The sequence below is a fragment of the Nyctereutes procyonoides genome, unplaced genomic scaffold, assembly GCF_905146905.1.
Source record: "Nyctereutes procyonoides isolate TBG_1078 unplaced genomic scaffold, NYPRO_anot_genome, whole genome shotgun sequence".
In the NCBI taxonomy this organism is placed as follows: Eukaryota; Metazoa; Chordata; class Mammalia; order Carnivora; family Canidae; genus Nyctereutes; species Nyctereutes procyonoides.
Window position 1 is genome coordinate 15,180,790 of NW_026575146.1, and position 16,560 is coordinate 15,197,349.

Consider the following 16,560-nt stretch of genomic DNA (forward strand, 5'->3'; position numbering starts at 1 on the left):
AAATTGTGGTCTATCCACACAATGTAATACTATTCAGCACTTAGAAAGAAATGATCATTCAAGACATGAAAACACATGGAGGGAACTTAAATGCATATTACTAAATGAAAGAAGCCAATAGGAAAAGGTTACATTCTGTATGATGCCAAGCATATGATATTCTGAGAAAGGAAAAACTATGGTGACAGTGAAATAAAATCAGCGGTTGCCAAAGGCTTGTGGGGATGGAAATATGACAAGTGGAGCATGGAGGACTTTCAAACCAATGAATCTATTTTGTATGATATGATAATGGTGGATGCACGTCATCGTATATTTATCAAAACCCAGGTGATTATGATTTGTCAATATAAGTTCATTGAATATAACAAATGTATCTTTCTGGTGAGGAATGTTAATAGTGAGGGAGGCTATATGAATTCTAGGGGGCAAATGGGAAATCTCTGTACTTTCTGCTCTGTTTTGCTATTAATCTAAAACTGCTCTAAAACATAAAGCCTAGGGGCACCTGTGTGGCTCAGTTGGTTAAGCATCCAACTTTTGTTCTCAGTTCAGGTTTAATCTCAGGGTCATGAGTTCAAGCCCTGAGTTCAAGCCCCTGTCCAGCATGGAGCCTTCTTAAAAAAAAAAAAAAAAAAAAGATGAGGTATATGCATACAGTGGACTATTACTCAGCCATAAAAAAGAATGAGATATTGCTATTTGCAGCAATGTGGATGGAACTAGAGAGTATAACACTAAGTGACGTAAGTCAGAGAAAGACAAATACCATATGGTTTCACTCACATGTGGAGTTTCAGAAACAAAATAAATGAACAAAGGAAAAAAAGAGAGACAAACTAAGAAACAGACTGTTAACTATAGAGAACACATTGATGGTTATCAGAGGGGAGGTGTGGGGGAGGGATGGGTGAACTATGTGAAGGGGGAATTAAGAGGACATTTATCCTGATAAGCAGTGAATAATGTATAGAATTGTTGAATCGCTGTATTATACACCTGAAGCTCATATAACACTGTATGTGAAGCATATGAACCATACTGGAATTAAAAATTAAAATAATTAAAGTAATTAATTAAAAAAATACACACTATGGCTAAGCCAGAACTTGACCAAAATATACCACTTTTTTCTGAAAAAATTTCAACATCCCCTTCCAAAAAAAATATATCAATTTGTTTACAAGGACATGTAAGGAATCTGGGTGGCTCAGTTAATCATCTGCCTTCAGCTCAGGTCATGATCCTGGGGTCCTGGGTCAAGTACCATGTCCAGCTCCCCACTCAGTGGGAAGACCATTTCTCCCTCTCACACTGCTGCTTCCCCTGTGTGTGCTGTCTCTCTTTTAAAATATTTTTTAAAAAAAAGTAGCACTATCACATTGATGGGGTGAAGAAGCAAGTATAAATCAATCTTCAGAGGTCTGTCTAGTAAAAAATTGTAGAAGTGGATACTGGCACATGAATTGGCAACAAGTAGAAACTGTTTAAGGGGATTGTATCACCAAGGAAACAATAGAGTCAAACTAAAAAGTCAGCATTTGAGTTTTAAAATAACTTTCAGACCTCCCAAACTTGCATGGACAGAAACCAGGCCAGGAAAGCTATACGTCCTCTGAGTAGAAGGAATTGCCCATCACCTACCCCCAATGAATCATGGAGGATGCACAAATGAGAACCTCCAGAGGGTAGAACCAGCTGTCAGGAGGATACCGCACAGGCAGCAAACCCAGGTCTAATCAGGAAACTGCTCTCACCCATCACAATGCTACCATGGACCAGTGGGTGCTGAGTTATCTTCCCTCCCTTCTCAACAAGACTTGTTACTGTCATTTTCTGTGCATGCATCTCCATGTACATCAGGTTGGGATGGGACAGTCGGGCAGACACTGTGACTTTTTGGTTCATAGGTCACCAGACCATGAGGGGCCACAAACAAACCTAGTGGACAGGACTGTGTATCTCTTGAAGTTGGGACTTTGGGGATAGATGTTCTGACAATGAGAAACACTGACTGAGAAAGGTGACCCATAGACAAGATCGCACCAGTAAGGCATCCCTTACCATTTGGAACATGACTCCATTCTAGCCGGTGAAATGTGAGAAGTGATGTATGCCAGACCATACAAGCTCCCCAGGAGCAAATCCCCCATGCTCTCTCCACTTCTGCTAGCTCAATGCCAACAAGAACAGGAACCCTGGATGCCACATATCGAAGATGATGGGGCATGGTGGAAGCATGTCAATCACTAATAGGAGAGTGATCGCCTAGAGAAAGCACCTGGAGCCTTATATAGAATAGAAATAAACATTTATAGCTTATTCAAGCAGGGGTTCTCAGTACAGCAACCAGAAAAACAGTGATGTAGCCAGGCTGTAAACTCAGGCAACCTGGTTCCACAATCTGTGCTATGCTACTCCCTGTGAAAAAACAGGAGGTATTATTACGAGCCATTTTCTTTTTCTTTTTTTCTCTAATAAAAATATTGTAATGTCTAATCTGTAGTAGTCTCTAAATCTAGTGGGTGCCAGGGTTTATTGTATAATCCTGGGCATCTTACTTTCCATAAGGGTTATTTCCCCCCAGATCTTTCCTCTTTTTTCAAGACTCTTTGCCAGAAATTTAACAGTTCACTGAGAATTTCACAAGTCAATGGCATACAAGATGTCTCTGAAAAAGGCAATAAAGAAATAACATACTCCAAATCAATGACAGATTAATCACACAATTACTCCAGGCCAAGGGAGATAAAAGGAATAAAGTCCGAATTTAGTTAAGGTGTAATTTAATACAAGTTGGTACTCAGGAGACAGCTTAGCCAACTGAACACTCCTTTTTGATATTGCTTAAATGCTGGTGGGGATAAGAAACTAAAAGACTCGTTTTTTGTTTTTTGTTTTTTTCTTCCTGGCATCCTTCTCAAGCCCCAGTGAAAGATGGAGTCACTATGAGCAACACCAGCAAATCTTCTATTGGAAGACTTAATAATAAGCTGGACGGTTGCCCTTTGTAAGTGACATGACCATTTCTTATAATCAGTATTCATTTATCCACCACAATTTTAGTCAATACACAGATAAATCCATAAAATGCTGGGAGTTGGCAGGTAAGATGCTCTCTCCAAATCTATCCTTCAAAATTAAAGGGATGGAACCTGAAACATGCATGCTGACCATATCACACAGCTGCTGAGTGAAAGCACCAGGACCAGAACCCAGCCCTGCCAGTGTGGAATTCATGGTTTCTTCCTGTGACGGGTACAAATGCCGGCAGCAGGGAGAGTAGCAAGCATGAGGGCTTCAGTCACAGCATCTCTGTGGGTTTTGGGAGGTGAACTGAACCTTGCAAACATGTATTTACAATGAAGATTGAATTAAATGACATCATTTAATATAAATATTTGAGTATGGGCCTAGAACAGTGTACTCAGTCCCAAAGACACAAATGAATAAGCTTTGTCCTGGGCCTTCCCAGAGCTTGTGTTTGAGTGGGGACTGACACAAACACAGATTTGCCTCTGTGTTGAGAGGCACCGAACGTGACAATGGCACACTGAACGTAAAAGACTAGCAGAAAGCAGGGATTCAGAAGCATTCCTTTGCCTTCCTTTTCACAATTTAAATTGAGAGGTCTTATTTTTTTGTAAGATGTTCCGGAAGAATCTTGAGAATAGCACCCATTACCATTTTTTTAAAATTTTAAGGATTTTATTTATTCATGAGAGAGAGGCAGAGACGCAAACAGAGGGAGAAGCAGGCTCCCTGCGGGGACCCTGATGCAGGACTCGATCCCAGGACCCTGGGATCATGACCTGAGCCAAAGGCAGACACTCAACCACCGAGCCACCCAGGTGCCTCAGCACCCATTACCATTATAAGCATGAGTGGAAGAGCATGCAGCATGACTTCACCAAACACAGGTGCACCTTACTTCCCTTTCTAAAACTGTTATATGTATAGTCCAGGGGAAGATGTATGAGGTGAGCTCATACTTCTGAGTGGATAAAGTATCACCAGCCCAGAACTTTTTGGAAAAAGAGAAGTAAACAGCCTTTTATCACAAGATGTGCTACCTATTAGTTAAGGCAATTTTCTTTATATATATATATATTTTTTTTATTCATTTATTTGAGAGAGAGAGCACACACACAGGGGAAGGGGCCGAGGGAGAGGGAGTGAGAATCTCAAGCACACTCCCCACTGAGCATGGAGCCCAGCATGGCCCTCAAACCCACAATTCCAACATCATGACCTGAGCCCAAACCAAGAGTTGGACACCTAACCAACCAAGCCACCCAGGCACTCAAAGGCAATAGTTTACATCTGGTTAGTGTCTGAAGATGTTATAACTTTATAATTTAGTACATAAAATACTATGCTATTATATTATCAGATGTTACTACAGATATGAAGAAACTTCATATGCCCTCATAGTAAAATTTCAACTACCTATTTATTATCCCTTTCCAACAGAAAAGCAGTAAAAATGACAAAGCATTACAGGAATATTAATGTTTGCACACACATGCATAATACAAGACCTCTTTTGATAGTTGACAGATTCTTTTATTAACAATCAAAAAACTTCACACTTAAAATAGGAAAATAAATGTTTCTCTAATGGATAATTAAATGAAAACTATCCAGGACCTCATAGGATTTTTACTGTATCGCAGGTTTGATGTGTACCTTGGAAGACAGGACATCAGCTTGCCCAGTCTTTAAATATGACTGAAAATGAGAAACAGTGATTTATAAAACATTTCCCCAATAGCTTTCCCAAATAGTAGATCCCCTGAAATTAAAACAGGAAATAAAAGTTGTATTTAAATATAGTTTTAGATATGAGTAACACCACACATCAATCCTAATTTTATCATTTTAATGTTACTTTTTCAGAAACTCCAATCTCATTTTAGTATCACGTATTTGAGGAGTACAATAAAACTGTAATTTCTCAACATCAAAGTTTAATTATTACACAACAGTTCAAGCAGCAGATTCTATTTTGGACAGTATTTGTCCTGGGTCTTGTTTTCAGCACTAATCACGCTATGGTGTTTGAAGCAAAGCTAACAAAGAGCAGGCACTGCTGATTCAGTCATAAAAACCCCTCTTGGATGAACAGTGCTTGGTTCATTTCAGAAAAATGGCTTTTATTTTTTCTTTCTTTTCTATTATGAAAAACTGGGCTAAACAAAACCTTGAAGTCTCATTCTCCACTCGTTGATTAAAATCTTAATCTGTAAATTATCTTAGTCTCTTAAAAATCTATCCGATGGGGAGGAAAAAAACAAAACCTTAGGGAAGACCAGTGTGCTTTCCCTTGTTCCCTCAACATAAAATCAAAGCAAAAATAGAGCCCCATAGAAATTTCAACATTGATTTTTTTTTGAAATCGTAAAGCTTAATAAAAGTCAAAGAGCTTTATGTTAATCCGTAATCTCTACGTACGTGCTAGTTCAATACAAACCATGATCTAGCAGATTACTTGTATTCAAAAGTCCCCCTTTCAAAAAGGTTCTACTTTGGTAAGTTGTCTGTTTAAACAGAGTTCCCTACCATGTTTATACATATATATCTGCATACATACAAACATATGTGCCTATGTGTGTGTATATATATACATATGTATATATACACAGATATCTGTGTGTATATATATAAGCAGTAATCACATGACCTTCATTTGCCCTCCATGAAAGTCACTTTACCGTGGTATAGGTAAGGATGGCAATCCTAGTCTCCAAAGTGTCTTCAATACACAAGCACACACAAGTTATCACTAATATCATCAACACTACTGACAATTCAGAAAGCCTAAATACTTTCTAATTGAATTCTGAAAGAAAAGTGCCTTAAATTTAATTTTTTTTAAACTTCAGTCTTCAATATTGAAACTGCTAAGTTACTCCATTTTCCTGTGGGGGAAAAAAATAGAATAAACTTGGGAGAAAAATAATATACTAACTTGAGAAAACATCTTGTTCCTAAATAGGTTTAAGAGGAAACCTGTATAGAAAAATTCTTTTAATAGAAATTAAAATCTAGGCAGCCCAAGTGGCTTAGCGGTTTGGCACCACCTTCAGCCCTGGACGTGATCCTAGAGACCCGGGATTGAGACCCATGTCGGGCTCCCTGCAGGGAGCCTCCTTCTCCCTCTGCCTGTGTCTCTGCCTCTCTCTCTCTCTCTCTCTCTCTCTCTCATGAATAAAATATTTTTAAAAATTAAAAAAAAAAAGAAGGTAAAATCTATGTAGGTTGCTCACCACAGCATTATTTGAATAACAATTAGAAACCAATGAAATATTCAGTAACAGAACTGTAAAATAAATTAGGAAGTATCCAATTGATAAATTATACAGCCACCAAAAATAAGGAAAATGATGAAACATGGAACATGTGACAATGTTAAGCCAAATTAGAAAAGGATCCTGCAGGAATCCCTGGGTGGCACAGTGGTTTGGCACCTGCTTTTGGCCCACGGCACGATCCTGGAGACCCAGGATCGAGTCCTGTGTTGGGCTCCTGGTGTGGAGCCTGCTTCTCCCTCTGCCTGTGTCTCTGCCTCTCTCTCTGTGTCTATCATAAATAAATAAGTAAATCTTTAAAAAGAAAAGAAAAGGATCCTGCTAGATTTAAACAATTCCAACTGCAAACACAAAACAGGAACACAATCTGACATGCTGTGTCACTGGATTATGGGTATTGTTTTCCTCTATTTTAAAGGACTACACAGTATAAAGCTACTATCATGACTGCACATTTTTTAAAAGAAAACAAGATCAATAATGATAGAATAACTCAAAGACAAGTGTTTGAAAAGTGGTGTTCCCGGACAATTCCTCCCCATTTTGCCACTCTGGAAAGGCAGCACCCCACCCAGGCTGCTGCTCTGCAGAGTCGTACTCATGAACAGGGCAGGGAAGGGGGCAGGTGCCTGGCCAGAATGGTCTCTGGCCTCATTCCCAACGTTCATTTTATCAATAAGGCCCAGATTTGTCCGCCTTAAGCCTGTACCCAACACAAACATCTATGTTTGATGACAAAATTTCACATAAAATTATTTTTATTTCTCCCAACAGAAACATTCGAAGGCAGAACCATTTCCTTTTCATAATAAAGCAATTCTCAATTAGCAATCAAGTTACATTTTTTTTAAGCCAAAATGGTGTTAACCCTATGGAACATGTGACCAAAAATAATTAAAGGCCCATGGGTGATATCTACAAGTACTACTTGACAGAAGATTACTTACAAAAAGAGCAATTTTCAATAGAAAAACTGAACATTTCCCTTGGGAAACAAATTTAATCTTTTATCGTTAAACAAGTGGGGCAAAGGACCAGATTTTCTACAAGTGCAATAGAACTGAGGCAAAAGGCTTCCCTGGAGGCCTGAAGAGGACAAGGATGAGATCTTTTTGATGGTTTTATGATGGCAATTATAACCTGCTAGCTATCTGAACTCTATGAAAAATATGTTCAATGAAAAGACTATATCACACAAACCACTTACTTTTTTCAGTTGCCCAACAACAAAATTTGAAAACAAGAAATCCATAGCATTGAATCATGTTCATAAAACGCTTGAACAAGCTACATTAAGAAATGCTACAATAGAGCAGCTTACTGGTATACTATGGTACTCTGCACTACTACAAAAATAGTTGTGAAAACCTTATTTTGCTCAATGTAATGATAATGTTTTACTTTTTGCAAGCCATGTATCTCTCGGTTACATTCTCCCAGTTGATTACATTCCAAATAGCTTTTAGATAATCCGGTCTGACATTTTTATACTGAAGGTAATAAGCATGCTCCCACACATCGATCCCCAGTAGTGGAATAAGACCTATTGGAGAGAAGGGGGGAAAAAAGCAAAACCTGTGAATTTCAATCTAAAACCTGACTGCATATTCTCAATTTAAACTTTATCCTATGCACACAAAATTACCCTCCACAACCTTGCCATCCATTTTCTGTTTCTTTTACAAATAGGAAGTTTGCATAAGAATACATACCCTATAAAAAACTTTCAAACTTTACTCTTTGGAAGAAAATATGATAAATAGTAAGAAGTCTAAAATAGACTTCGGAAAATTATGTACGGTATTTTAACGGCTGTTCTTAAAATACCAACAAATCCATCCACAAGCCAATTCTTGGGGAGATCAGTAAGTTTACCATGTTTATGGGGGTGGTTGAGGACCTTCTGAAGCTGTCAAGAGGGTTTTAGAAGAACCAATCTGCTCCCAAGGCTAATATTGTTAGTCTCAAAGAATACAGAGCATTTATGAGACACTAAGAATAAATAAGTTAACAAGGAAAACTGAAAAGGACAAAAAAAAAAAAAAGAGAGACACTGTTCTCAGAAATTAAATACTCTGAAGAAAGAATTACTTATACAACACTCATTTTCAAAAACTCTCAAACTAAATGATAGCTCTCCTGTCCAACAAGTCCCAACCAGTAGGTCTTCATCAGTGGGGAGCTAGTCACTAATCATGTATTATAAATAATTAAGGTAACAAACTTCATAAATGATTTTTCCCCTAAATAAACTGCCATGACTTTTTCACTGATTTTCATTCCAATGGGCTTTCCTCAAGTGGAAGAGAAACAGGTGTGGCCAGGGTTTACCTGGAAATCACAGCCTTTTCTGTCACGCCTTAAAAGATAGACCTGACTATAGCATTCTCTAGTATCTCACTTTCCCCAAAAGAGCCACTTAGATTCTGGCTAAATCTGAACATATCCAGGTAAGTGAAGCATGTAAGAAAGTCTGCTGACATGTATGAAAAATGTTGGAAAATGTGGCTGAGGGACTCCTGGGTGGCTCAGCAGTTGAGTATCTGTCTTTAGCTCAGCGTGTGACCCCAGGGTCCCAAGATCAAGTCCCACATTGGCTCCCTGTGAGGCACCTGCTTCTCCCTCTCCCTATATCTCTGCCTTCTCTCTCATGAATAAATAAATAACATCTTTAAAAAAAAAAAAAAGAAAAGAAGAAAAGAAGAAAAAGGAAAAGAAAAAAGGAAAGAAAGAAAAAGAAGAAAAGAAAAGAAAAGAAAGAAAAGAAAAGAAAAGAAAAAAAGAAAAGAAAAGAAAAGAAAAGAAAAGAAAAGAAAAGAAAAGAAAAGAAAAGAAAAGAAAAAATGTGGCTGAGAACTGGTGACTGAGGTTGAACGTCACCACAGTCTATTACACTGCAGATCAAAGTTCTAACTAACTGCTGGCTGCCTTATGACTATCTCCTAAAGACATTCTAATTCAACCTGGCTCAACATGGAAAAGGGTTTGGTGAACCCAGCCTGGAGCTTCTAATCCAAATATTTTCCTATACCAAAACCAAAACCCCCAAAAAGCAAGTCTGGAAATCTGAGCTCCAGTGCCAAGTTTGACCACAGGGAGTTGCCAGACGGGCTGAGAGTCCAAGGTCTAGGTCAGACTCAGCTTATAGGTCTTTTCCTCCTTTGTGGTGTTTATCTAATTTCAGTGCATGTAATTATGTAAGCTGATAGGAATTCTCCGTTAAATGAAGTAGAGTTTATGTTCAAAACATTTTTTGTTAACGTAGCTGTAAAATTACATGTACTAATTTTACAAAATATCAAGGGCTTTTAAAGCATTTTTGCTTAAACAAGACTCAGTATTATCAGCTTATTATCAGCTGTTAAGATTTACTCACATGAGTACGTGTTCCTAATAGCTTTAATCATCGCTAGCATTCCTTATTTCAAGGTAAATGCTTTACAGTGAACCACCTCCCACTAACCAAATGTGAAACCATTTTCAAATCTAACCTGTTGTTCCTTGCAGGGGATCCTGGTTAAAACAAGCAGCAATCTGCAAGCGTCCCTGCTCCTTATTGAAACCAAGCCAACCCCAACCTGAGCCTTGGACACCGACGGATACAGTGGTCAACTTCTCCTTAAATTTGTCGAAGGAACCAAAATCACGTTTGATGGCTTCCAGCAATTCCCCTATTTAGAAGAATCCAAAAACACCCACAAATGAACAGATTGCAACAACTGCAATAAAAAAAGTCATTACATATTTAAAATAAGCTTGTCATATGGCACAAGATACAACTAGGCAACATATGAAGACATAACCTAACCCTGTGAGCCTAGATAGCACCAAGTTGCTCTTGCCCTGACACCAGTGTCATAAGGTCTCACAATTTTAATTCATGTGTTTGTTTCTGAATCATGTTAGAGAGATTTCTTCCCTCACTGTGCTATTTCCATCAGAAAAGAAATAATATTTTCCATTAGCTTTCTTTTTTCCCTTCAACAGAAATTTTTACTTTGACTTCTACCCTACCTGTTACTCTGTCTCAATCTAGGAATAAAATTTTATGATTGATATTTGGTTCTTCCCCAAGGTGGCCTAGATCTTTTCTTTCATAATTACATAATTTTAAAAAGAATGATTTTGTCTTTTATTACTGAACAAAGGGTACACTATAAGAACTACAGTCCTTTTATTCTGTAGCAATGTAGAATATAATTCTAGATTGACTACATCAACCAAATCAAATGGGCCAAAAATATCACTTCTCTGATTCCAATGGTTTCAAAGTAGTTATCTATTTTAAGCACAAATAGAATAAAGTGGTACAGGGGATCCCTGGGTGGCTCAGCGGTTCGGCACCTGCCTTTGGCCAGGGGTGCGATCCTGGAGTCCCAGGATTGAGTTCTGCATCGGGCTCCCGGCATGGAGCCTGCTTCTCCCTCTGCCTGTGTCTCTGCCTCTCTCTCTCTCTCTCTCTCTCTCTCTCTCTCTCTATCATGAATAAATAAATAAAATCTTTAAAAAAAAAAAAAAAGAATACAGTGGTACAGATAACCCAAAGTGTCAGAGTACCAAGATCTTTGGCTGAATATGGGCGCATCTGACATTCTACTAACTGTCAAAAGTACTAAGTCACCATCTGCAGACCTAATGCATAAAAAGACATGTCCAGCTTCCCATAGTTACTCTCCCGTTCATCTTTACTTACAAATGAAATTGCTTATTCCAAGTACCAAAGATGCCTTCCACAAAACAAAAACAAACTCACCCATAGAAACTGAAGGAGCCAGAGACAGGGAGAGCTCTACTTATGCCCCATACCTTCCCTGGAGTGAGGAAGAGAATTCAAGTTGTCTGGGCCTCCACACGTCACACAAGAGATCAAGTAAACGAACCGCAGTGAACAAGACCATTGGCTCTGTAGTCCCCTCATTAATCTGCAGGTGTCCTGGAAAAACCTCATTTTCTCGGACAACTGACTTTTTATCAGGAAGAGTAATAATAGCAAAAGGCACTATTCTAAGCATTTTAACACTTGATAACTTATGTAATTTTCAAAACAGCTCTATTATTATGCCCGTATCATAGAGATGAAGAAAGTAGGTACAGAAGGATTAAGTATCTTACCCACCCCTGGGTTCCTCAACTCTTCTAAAAACTGTTTACCAGTCTTATTCTAACGTAAGCACAGTACATTTCAACCAGAAGTTGATACCATATCTGACACCGTGTGTGTGTATTAAGGTGATGACATAACTCCCTGAACATACTCTCCATTCCTACACATGTCCCTTTCCAAGTTACAATTTCATTGTACTCCTTGCTATGAAAAATATGCCACTATGATACCTCAGAATTAACATAAGAAAAGCACCAGTCATTCCTATTGTGCACAACATTTAGCTAAGACAACATCATTATCTACCAACCTTTTGGTTCTCCACCACCCTTAGGGCTCAGGTTTGTCCAGAAGATGGAATGATTGATATGACCTCCTCCATTGAACTTGAGCCCAGGCTGAAGAGCTATCTGAGCTGTAACGTCACCTGTAATGTAAAGAGGCAAACAGACTTTTTATAATTCTTACTTTTCAAACCTTCTATACGCCATTTTTTTTTCTGTAAAATGTCATATAATAGGACTAGCTTATCTACAACATTCCTATAGGTCCTAAAATTCCACAATTCTGGGATTCTACAAAAAAAAATTTTTTTCCTTAAAATTCTTTGTCCTGGGATGCCTGGGTGGCTCAGCGGTTAAGCATCTGCCTTCGGCTCAGGGTGTGATCCTGAAGTTCCAGGATCAAGTCCCACATCAGGCTCCCTGCATGGAGCCTGCTTCTCCTTCTGCCTGTGTGTCTCTACCTCTCTCTTTCTGTGTCTCTCATGAATAAACAAATAAAATCCTTAAAAAAAAATTATTTGTCTCAGTGGATTTTCAGTTCAATTAATAACACGCTCAACAACTAATGAGAGGCCCAGCAGGGGGTACAAAGCATGCAGAAAATTCTTTCCTGAGCTTCAAAGAACTCAAAGTTTTCTACAATATTAAAGATTTCAGCAACAGGGATGCCTGGGTGGCTCAGTGGTTGAGCATCTGCCTTTGGCTCAGGGCATGATCCTGGGTCTAGGGATTGAGTCCCACATCAGGCTCCCTGCAAGGAGCTTGCTGCTCTATGTCTCTGCCTCTGCCTCTCTCTCTCTCTCTCTCTCTCTCTCTCTCATGAATAAATAAATAAACCTTTAACAAAAAAAAAAAAAAAAGGAAGATTTCAGCAACGATGAGAACAGACACAAAACAGTGACACACTGACATGTGTGGTTCCATAAACAGACTAAATGATAAATTTTCAGGGGTGCTTGTGTGGCTCAGTCAGTAGAGCATAAGACTCTTGGTCTCCAGGTGCTGAGTCCAAGCCCCATAGGGGAGGTGGAGTTTACTAAAAATAAATAAATAGAAGTTTTTAAAAATAGATTTTCAGCTCTCATTTTCTACAATTCATCAGAAAATAGTTCAACATTACAATAACAAAAAAATTCATCAGAAAATTCATATTCAAAACTGAAACTCTAGATTTTCAAACCCAAACTTACTCTCCAATGTCCTTCCCCATCCCACCAAGTGCCAGCTGTATTCTCAGGACATTTCTGATAACTTAGTCATTTCTTACTCCTTTTCTCTCACACACCACGTTCAATCCAACATACCCACCGGCAAAGCCAGCTCTACCTTCAAAAAAGACTCAGCACCTGATCCCATCTTCCTACCTCTGGTGCAGACCAGCAACATTACCTACCCGCATCCATGCCACCATCCCACACTGGTCTCCTGCTTCCACATGTGCCCCCTACACTGTTCTCAATACAGTGACCAGAGGGCTCCTCTAGACCCCAAAGTGACTATGGCATTCCTCTAGTCAAACCCCACCCCTCCAAAGGCTGCTCCTCTCACTCAGAGTGATCCCCTACAATCGGCTTCAAAGATGCACATCATCTGGTCATCTGACCCTCTGCAGGGCCTCGCTGCCCCAGCTCCAGGCACAATGGCCTCCCTTGCACTTACAAGACAGAAGCTCAGTCTGCTCCCAGTTTAGTTTCCACTGACTGTTGTTGCCTGTACTGGGATACTCTTCCTGCAGATAGCCTCATGACTCGTTCCCACATTTCTCTGTCAAGTCTCCACTGACATGTCAACTTCATCAGCGAAGCCTTCTCAAACCACAATATACAATGGGCAATTCCCCGCCACTTCCCCTACTCCTTTTTCTTGATAGGACTTAAAACCCCTGGCATACTATTTACTTGTTCATCTGTCTCCCCACTAGAACCAAAGTTCCAATAATAACAAGGACTTCTGGGCATTCTGTGTTCCAAGGGCCAATATACTGCCTCTGACATATCAGGCACTCGACAATGTTTGCTGGCTAGATAAATGAATATATTAAATGTAATTTTTATGGAAAAAAATTCTGACAGCTATAGACAAAGTCACATTTGAAGACATTTTTTCCTATCTTGTAGGCAAAATATTATTTTCCAAGTCTTCAAGAAACTAACATTAACTATTAACAAAAATGGCAATTCCCTTGTTCAATCAAGTCCCAAATGTTCATTATTCGCAAAATACTAAGGGGCAAAGTGAAAGACACAAAGTACCACTGAGAGCTCAGTGCTTAGGGAGTTTACATAATAGAAGTTCTCTAATCTGCTCTTAGGGCATATCTCAGAGAAGTGAGGACCAAGTGATCTCAGAATACACAGATCCTCTGTGAGAGCGGTTTTAAGACGCCACCTTCTTGTTATGTTTAGAAAACAATTTTCTTGGGCAGCCCCAGTGGCTCAGCGGTTTAGCGCCGCCTTCAGCCCAGGGCCTGATCCTGGAGACCCTGGATCGAGTCCTACGTGGGGCTCCCTGCATGGAGCCTGCTTCTCCCTCTGCCTGTGTCTCTGCCTCTCTCTCTGTGTCTCTCATGAATAAATAAATAAAATCTTTAAAAAAAAAAAATTTCTTGCTGACCACTGTCTCTCTTAGTAATTATTCTAAGGAAGTCACCCTAAAAGTTTCATATTGGTTTTTAATAAGTCAACAGTAATTAATACTTCCCAATTGTAAAGAAACATGTTTACTGAAAATTGCTTAATGATCTCAATCTCTTAAAGTTTACTTCGTCATTTTTAAATTTTAATATAAAATTGAGGGGGCACCTGGCTGGTTCAGTTGGTACAGCATATGACTCTTGATCTCGGGTTGTAAGTTTGAGCCCCACAATGGATGTACAGCTTATATTTCAAAAAAATAGTATTAATAATAAGAGAAATTTGGGCAGGGTCTTACTATCTGCTTTTAAAAATATTTTTCTTGGGACTCCTGGGTGGCTCAGAGGTTGACCATCTGTCTTTGGCTCAGGGTGGGATCTAGCCCTGCATCAGGCTCCCCACAGGGAGCTTGCTTCTCCCTTGGCCTAGGTCTGTCTCTGTGTCTCTCATGAATAAATAAAATCTTTAAAAAAATAATAAAAACTTTTCTTAAGTTCAACATTTTCTTTGGTTTCAATTTTTTCCTGTTAAATACAAGAAAGTTAAATACTTTTGTGTGAAATTTATTTATATACTTGTCATGAGATTGGAGACGTTATTTCACTTAATACTTTTGCCCCAAATTTTCAAACATGAAAATCTAATTCTTCAATAGTCTTTAAAATATATATATTTTTTAAATAAAAGAAAACTCTGCAGGTACTCATGATAGTCAACAAAACACAATATAATGCAAAGTTTTTTTTTTTTGTCAGCAGCTTTCATGAAACAAGTAAAGGTATGATTGCACAATGGCTGAAATGAAGTTGTTTTTAAAATATTGAAGAGAAAGGCTTGCCTTGTCAGATGTTGTCATCCAGGAAACAATTTCACAACTGGGATATTCCCACCTTGTCATCATTACCACATCTTTACCAAATTTGTTATTTTCTAAAACCCCTTTCCCGTTCAAATCACCCCACCTTTTTCCCAGTACTCAAGTTTCCTGTCACAAATCTTCCAGAATGTGGCAACTTCTTTTGTTTTTGTTTAGCCAATTACCTCATACAATCAGGCTGAAATACTGCATTTTCCCACTAGATGCCCCCAGTCAACAAGATGTCACCGTCTGAAATTGACTCAACAAATTTCAGGGGCTCTAAAGTCAATAAAAAGAAAGGGAAAGCACTTTTTAAAAAAAAAAAACAACTATGCAGCTTATTAAGCAATACGTAGAGTGAATTACTTTTCTAGTACTTTCTGATTTCCCAGTGCACTGACTTTTTTCAATGCCACCGATTAACAGGCTGAGAAGTGTAACACGGTTCTGTATGAAGACATGAAAACACAGATTCTGGAACACACGCCCCCCCCCCCCCAGGCACACAAAAGTCCACACGTTACTGTTCTGTCACCTGAGCTCTTTAGGGGAGACAAACAAACAAAAAAAAGTGTAAGTGTCTATTATATGGTAATACTGAATTCTAAGTATTAGTCGATACGCACAGGCCTGTTCCAATTTCCCACAAAGTGAGTGCTTTCCTCGTGAGTGCTGGCGCCAGGTCAACCCGGGGGCAGGCGACGCGGCCCCGCTGACCCGCCCGCCCGCCCGCCCGCAGCCCGGCACCCACCCTTCTCCAGCGCCTCCAGATACTTCTCCTCGATGGTGTTCAGGTTGTTCACGTAGGCGGCGTGGTGCTTGCTGTGGTGCAGCTGCATGATCTGGGCGTTGATGTGAGGCTCCAGGGCGCCATAATCGTACGGCAGGTCGGGGAGGCTGTGCTTCTGCCGGGACCCCAGACACCCCAGCGCCGGCACCAGCGTCCTGCTCCTGCTGGAACCGGAGCAGACACACACCGATTCGTTCACGCGTCCACGCAGACCCAGCGCCGTCTGGGCCTTTCCCCCGCCCGCCCGCGCCCGCCCGCCGCGCGCGCGCCCTCCACGTTCCCCGAGGCGTGACACCTGCCCCTCAGGCAGCGCCGCCGCCGCCTCCCCGCGACGCCGGGACCCCGCAGGGGCGCTGGAGCCGGGGCTCGCAGGGAGCGGGCCGGATGGAGGCGGCCGCCCGTGCCCCTCGCCCTCGGGGCCCTGACCCGTCTGCGCGCGCCGCGCGGCCCCGACGCCTCACCTGAGCGCCGCCCGGGACAACATGGTGAGCGCGCCTGCCAGCCCGCGTTCGGAGACAGAGGGTCGCGCCGACCGCCCGGCGTACACTGCCGCGCGTCTCCGGCCGCGCCGCAAGGACA

The 16,560-nt window shown here is 40.4% G+C and overlaps 1 protein-coding gene across 2 annotated transcripts; it reads right to left on the reverse strand.

Moving 5' to 3' along the window:
- Positions 1-4,434: 4,434 nt before the first annotated feature.
- Positions 4,435-16,560, reverse strand: SOD2 (superoxide dismutase 2). 2 transcript variants are annotated; one of them, XM_055311122.1, is made up of 5 exons: positions 16,443-16,560; positions 15,943-16,145; positions 11,726-11,842; positions 9,803-9,982; positions 4,435-7,854 (listed from the first exon to the last, which is right to left on the reverse strand). In XM_055311122.1, exons 1-5 carry the CDS (start codon positions 16,463-16,465, stop codon positions 7,709-7,711), a joined length of 669 nt encoding a protein of 222 aa, XP_055167097.1. In that variant the 5' UTR covers positions 16,466-16,560; the 3' UTR covers positions 4,435-7,708. The 2 variants fall into 2 exon arrangements, with proteins under 2 accessions (XP_055167097.1, XP_055167098.1); XM_055311123.1 differs by having other exon boundaries at positions 15,943-16,142; positions 16,443-16,555.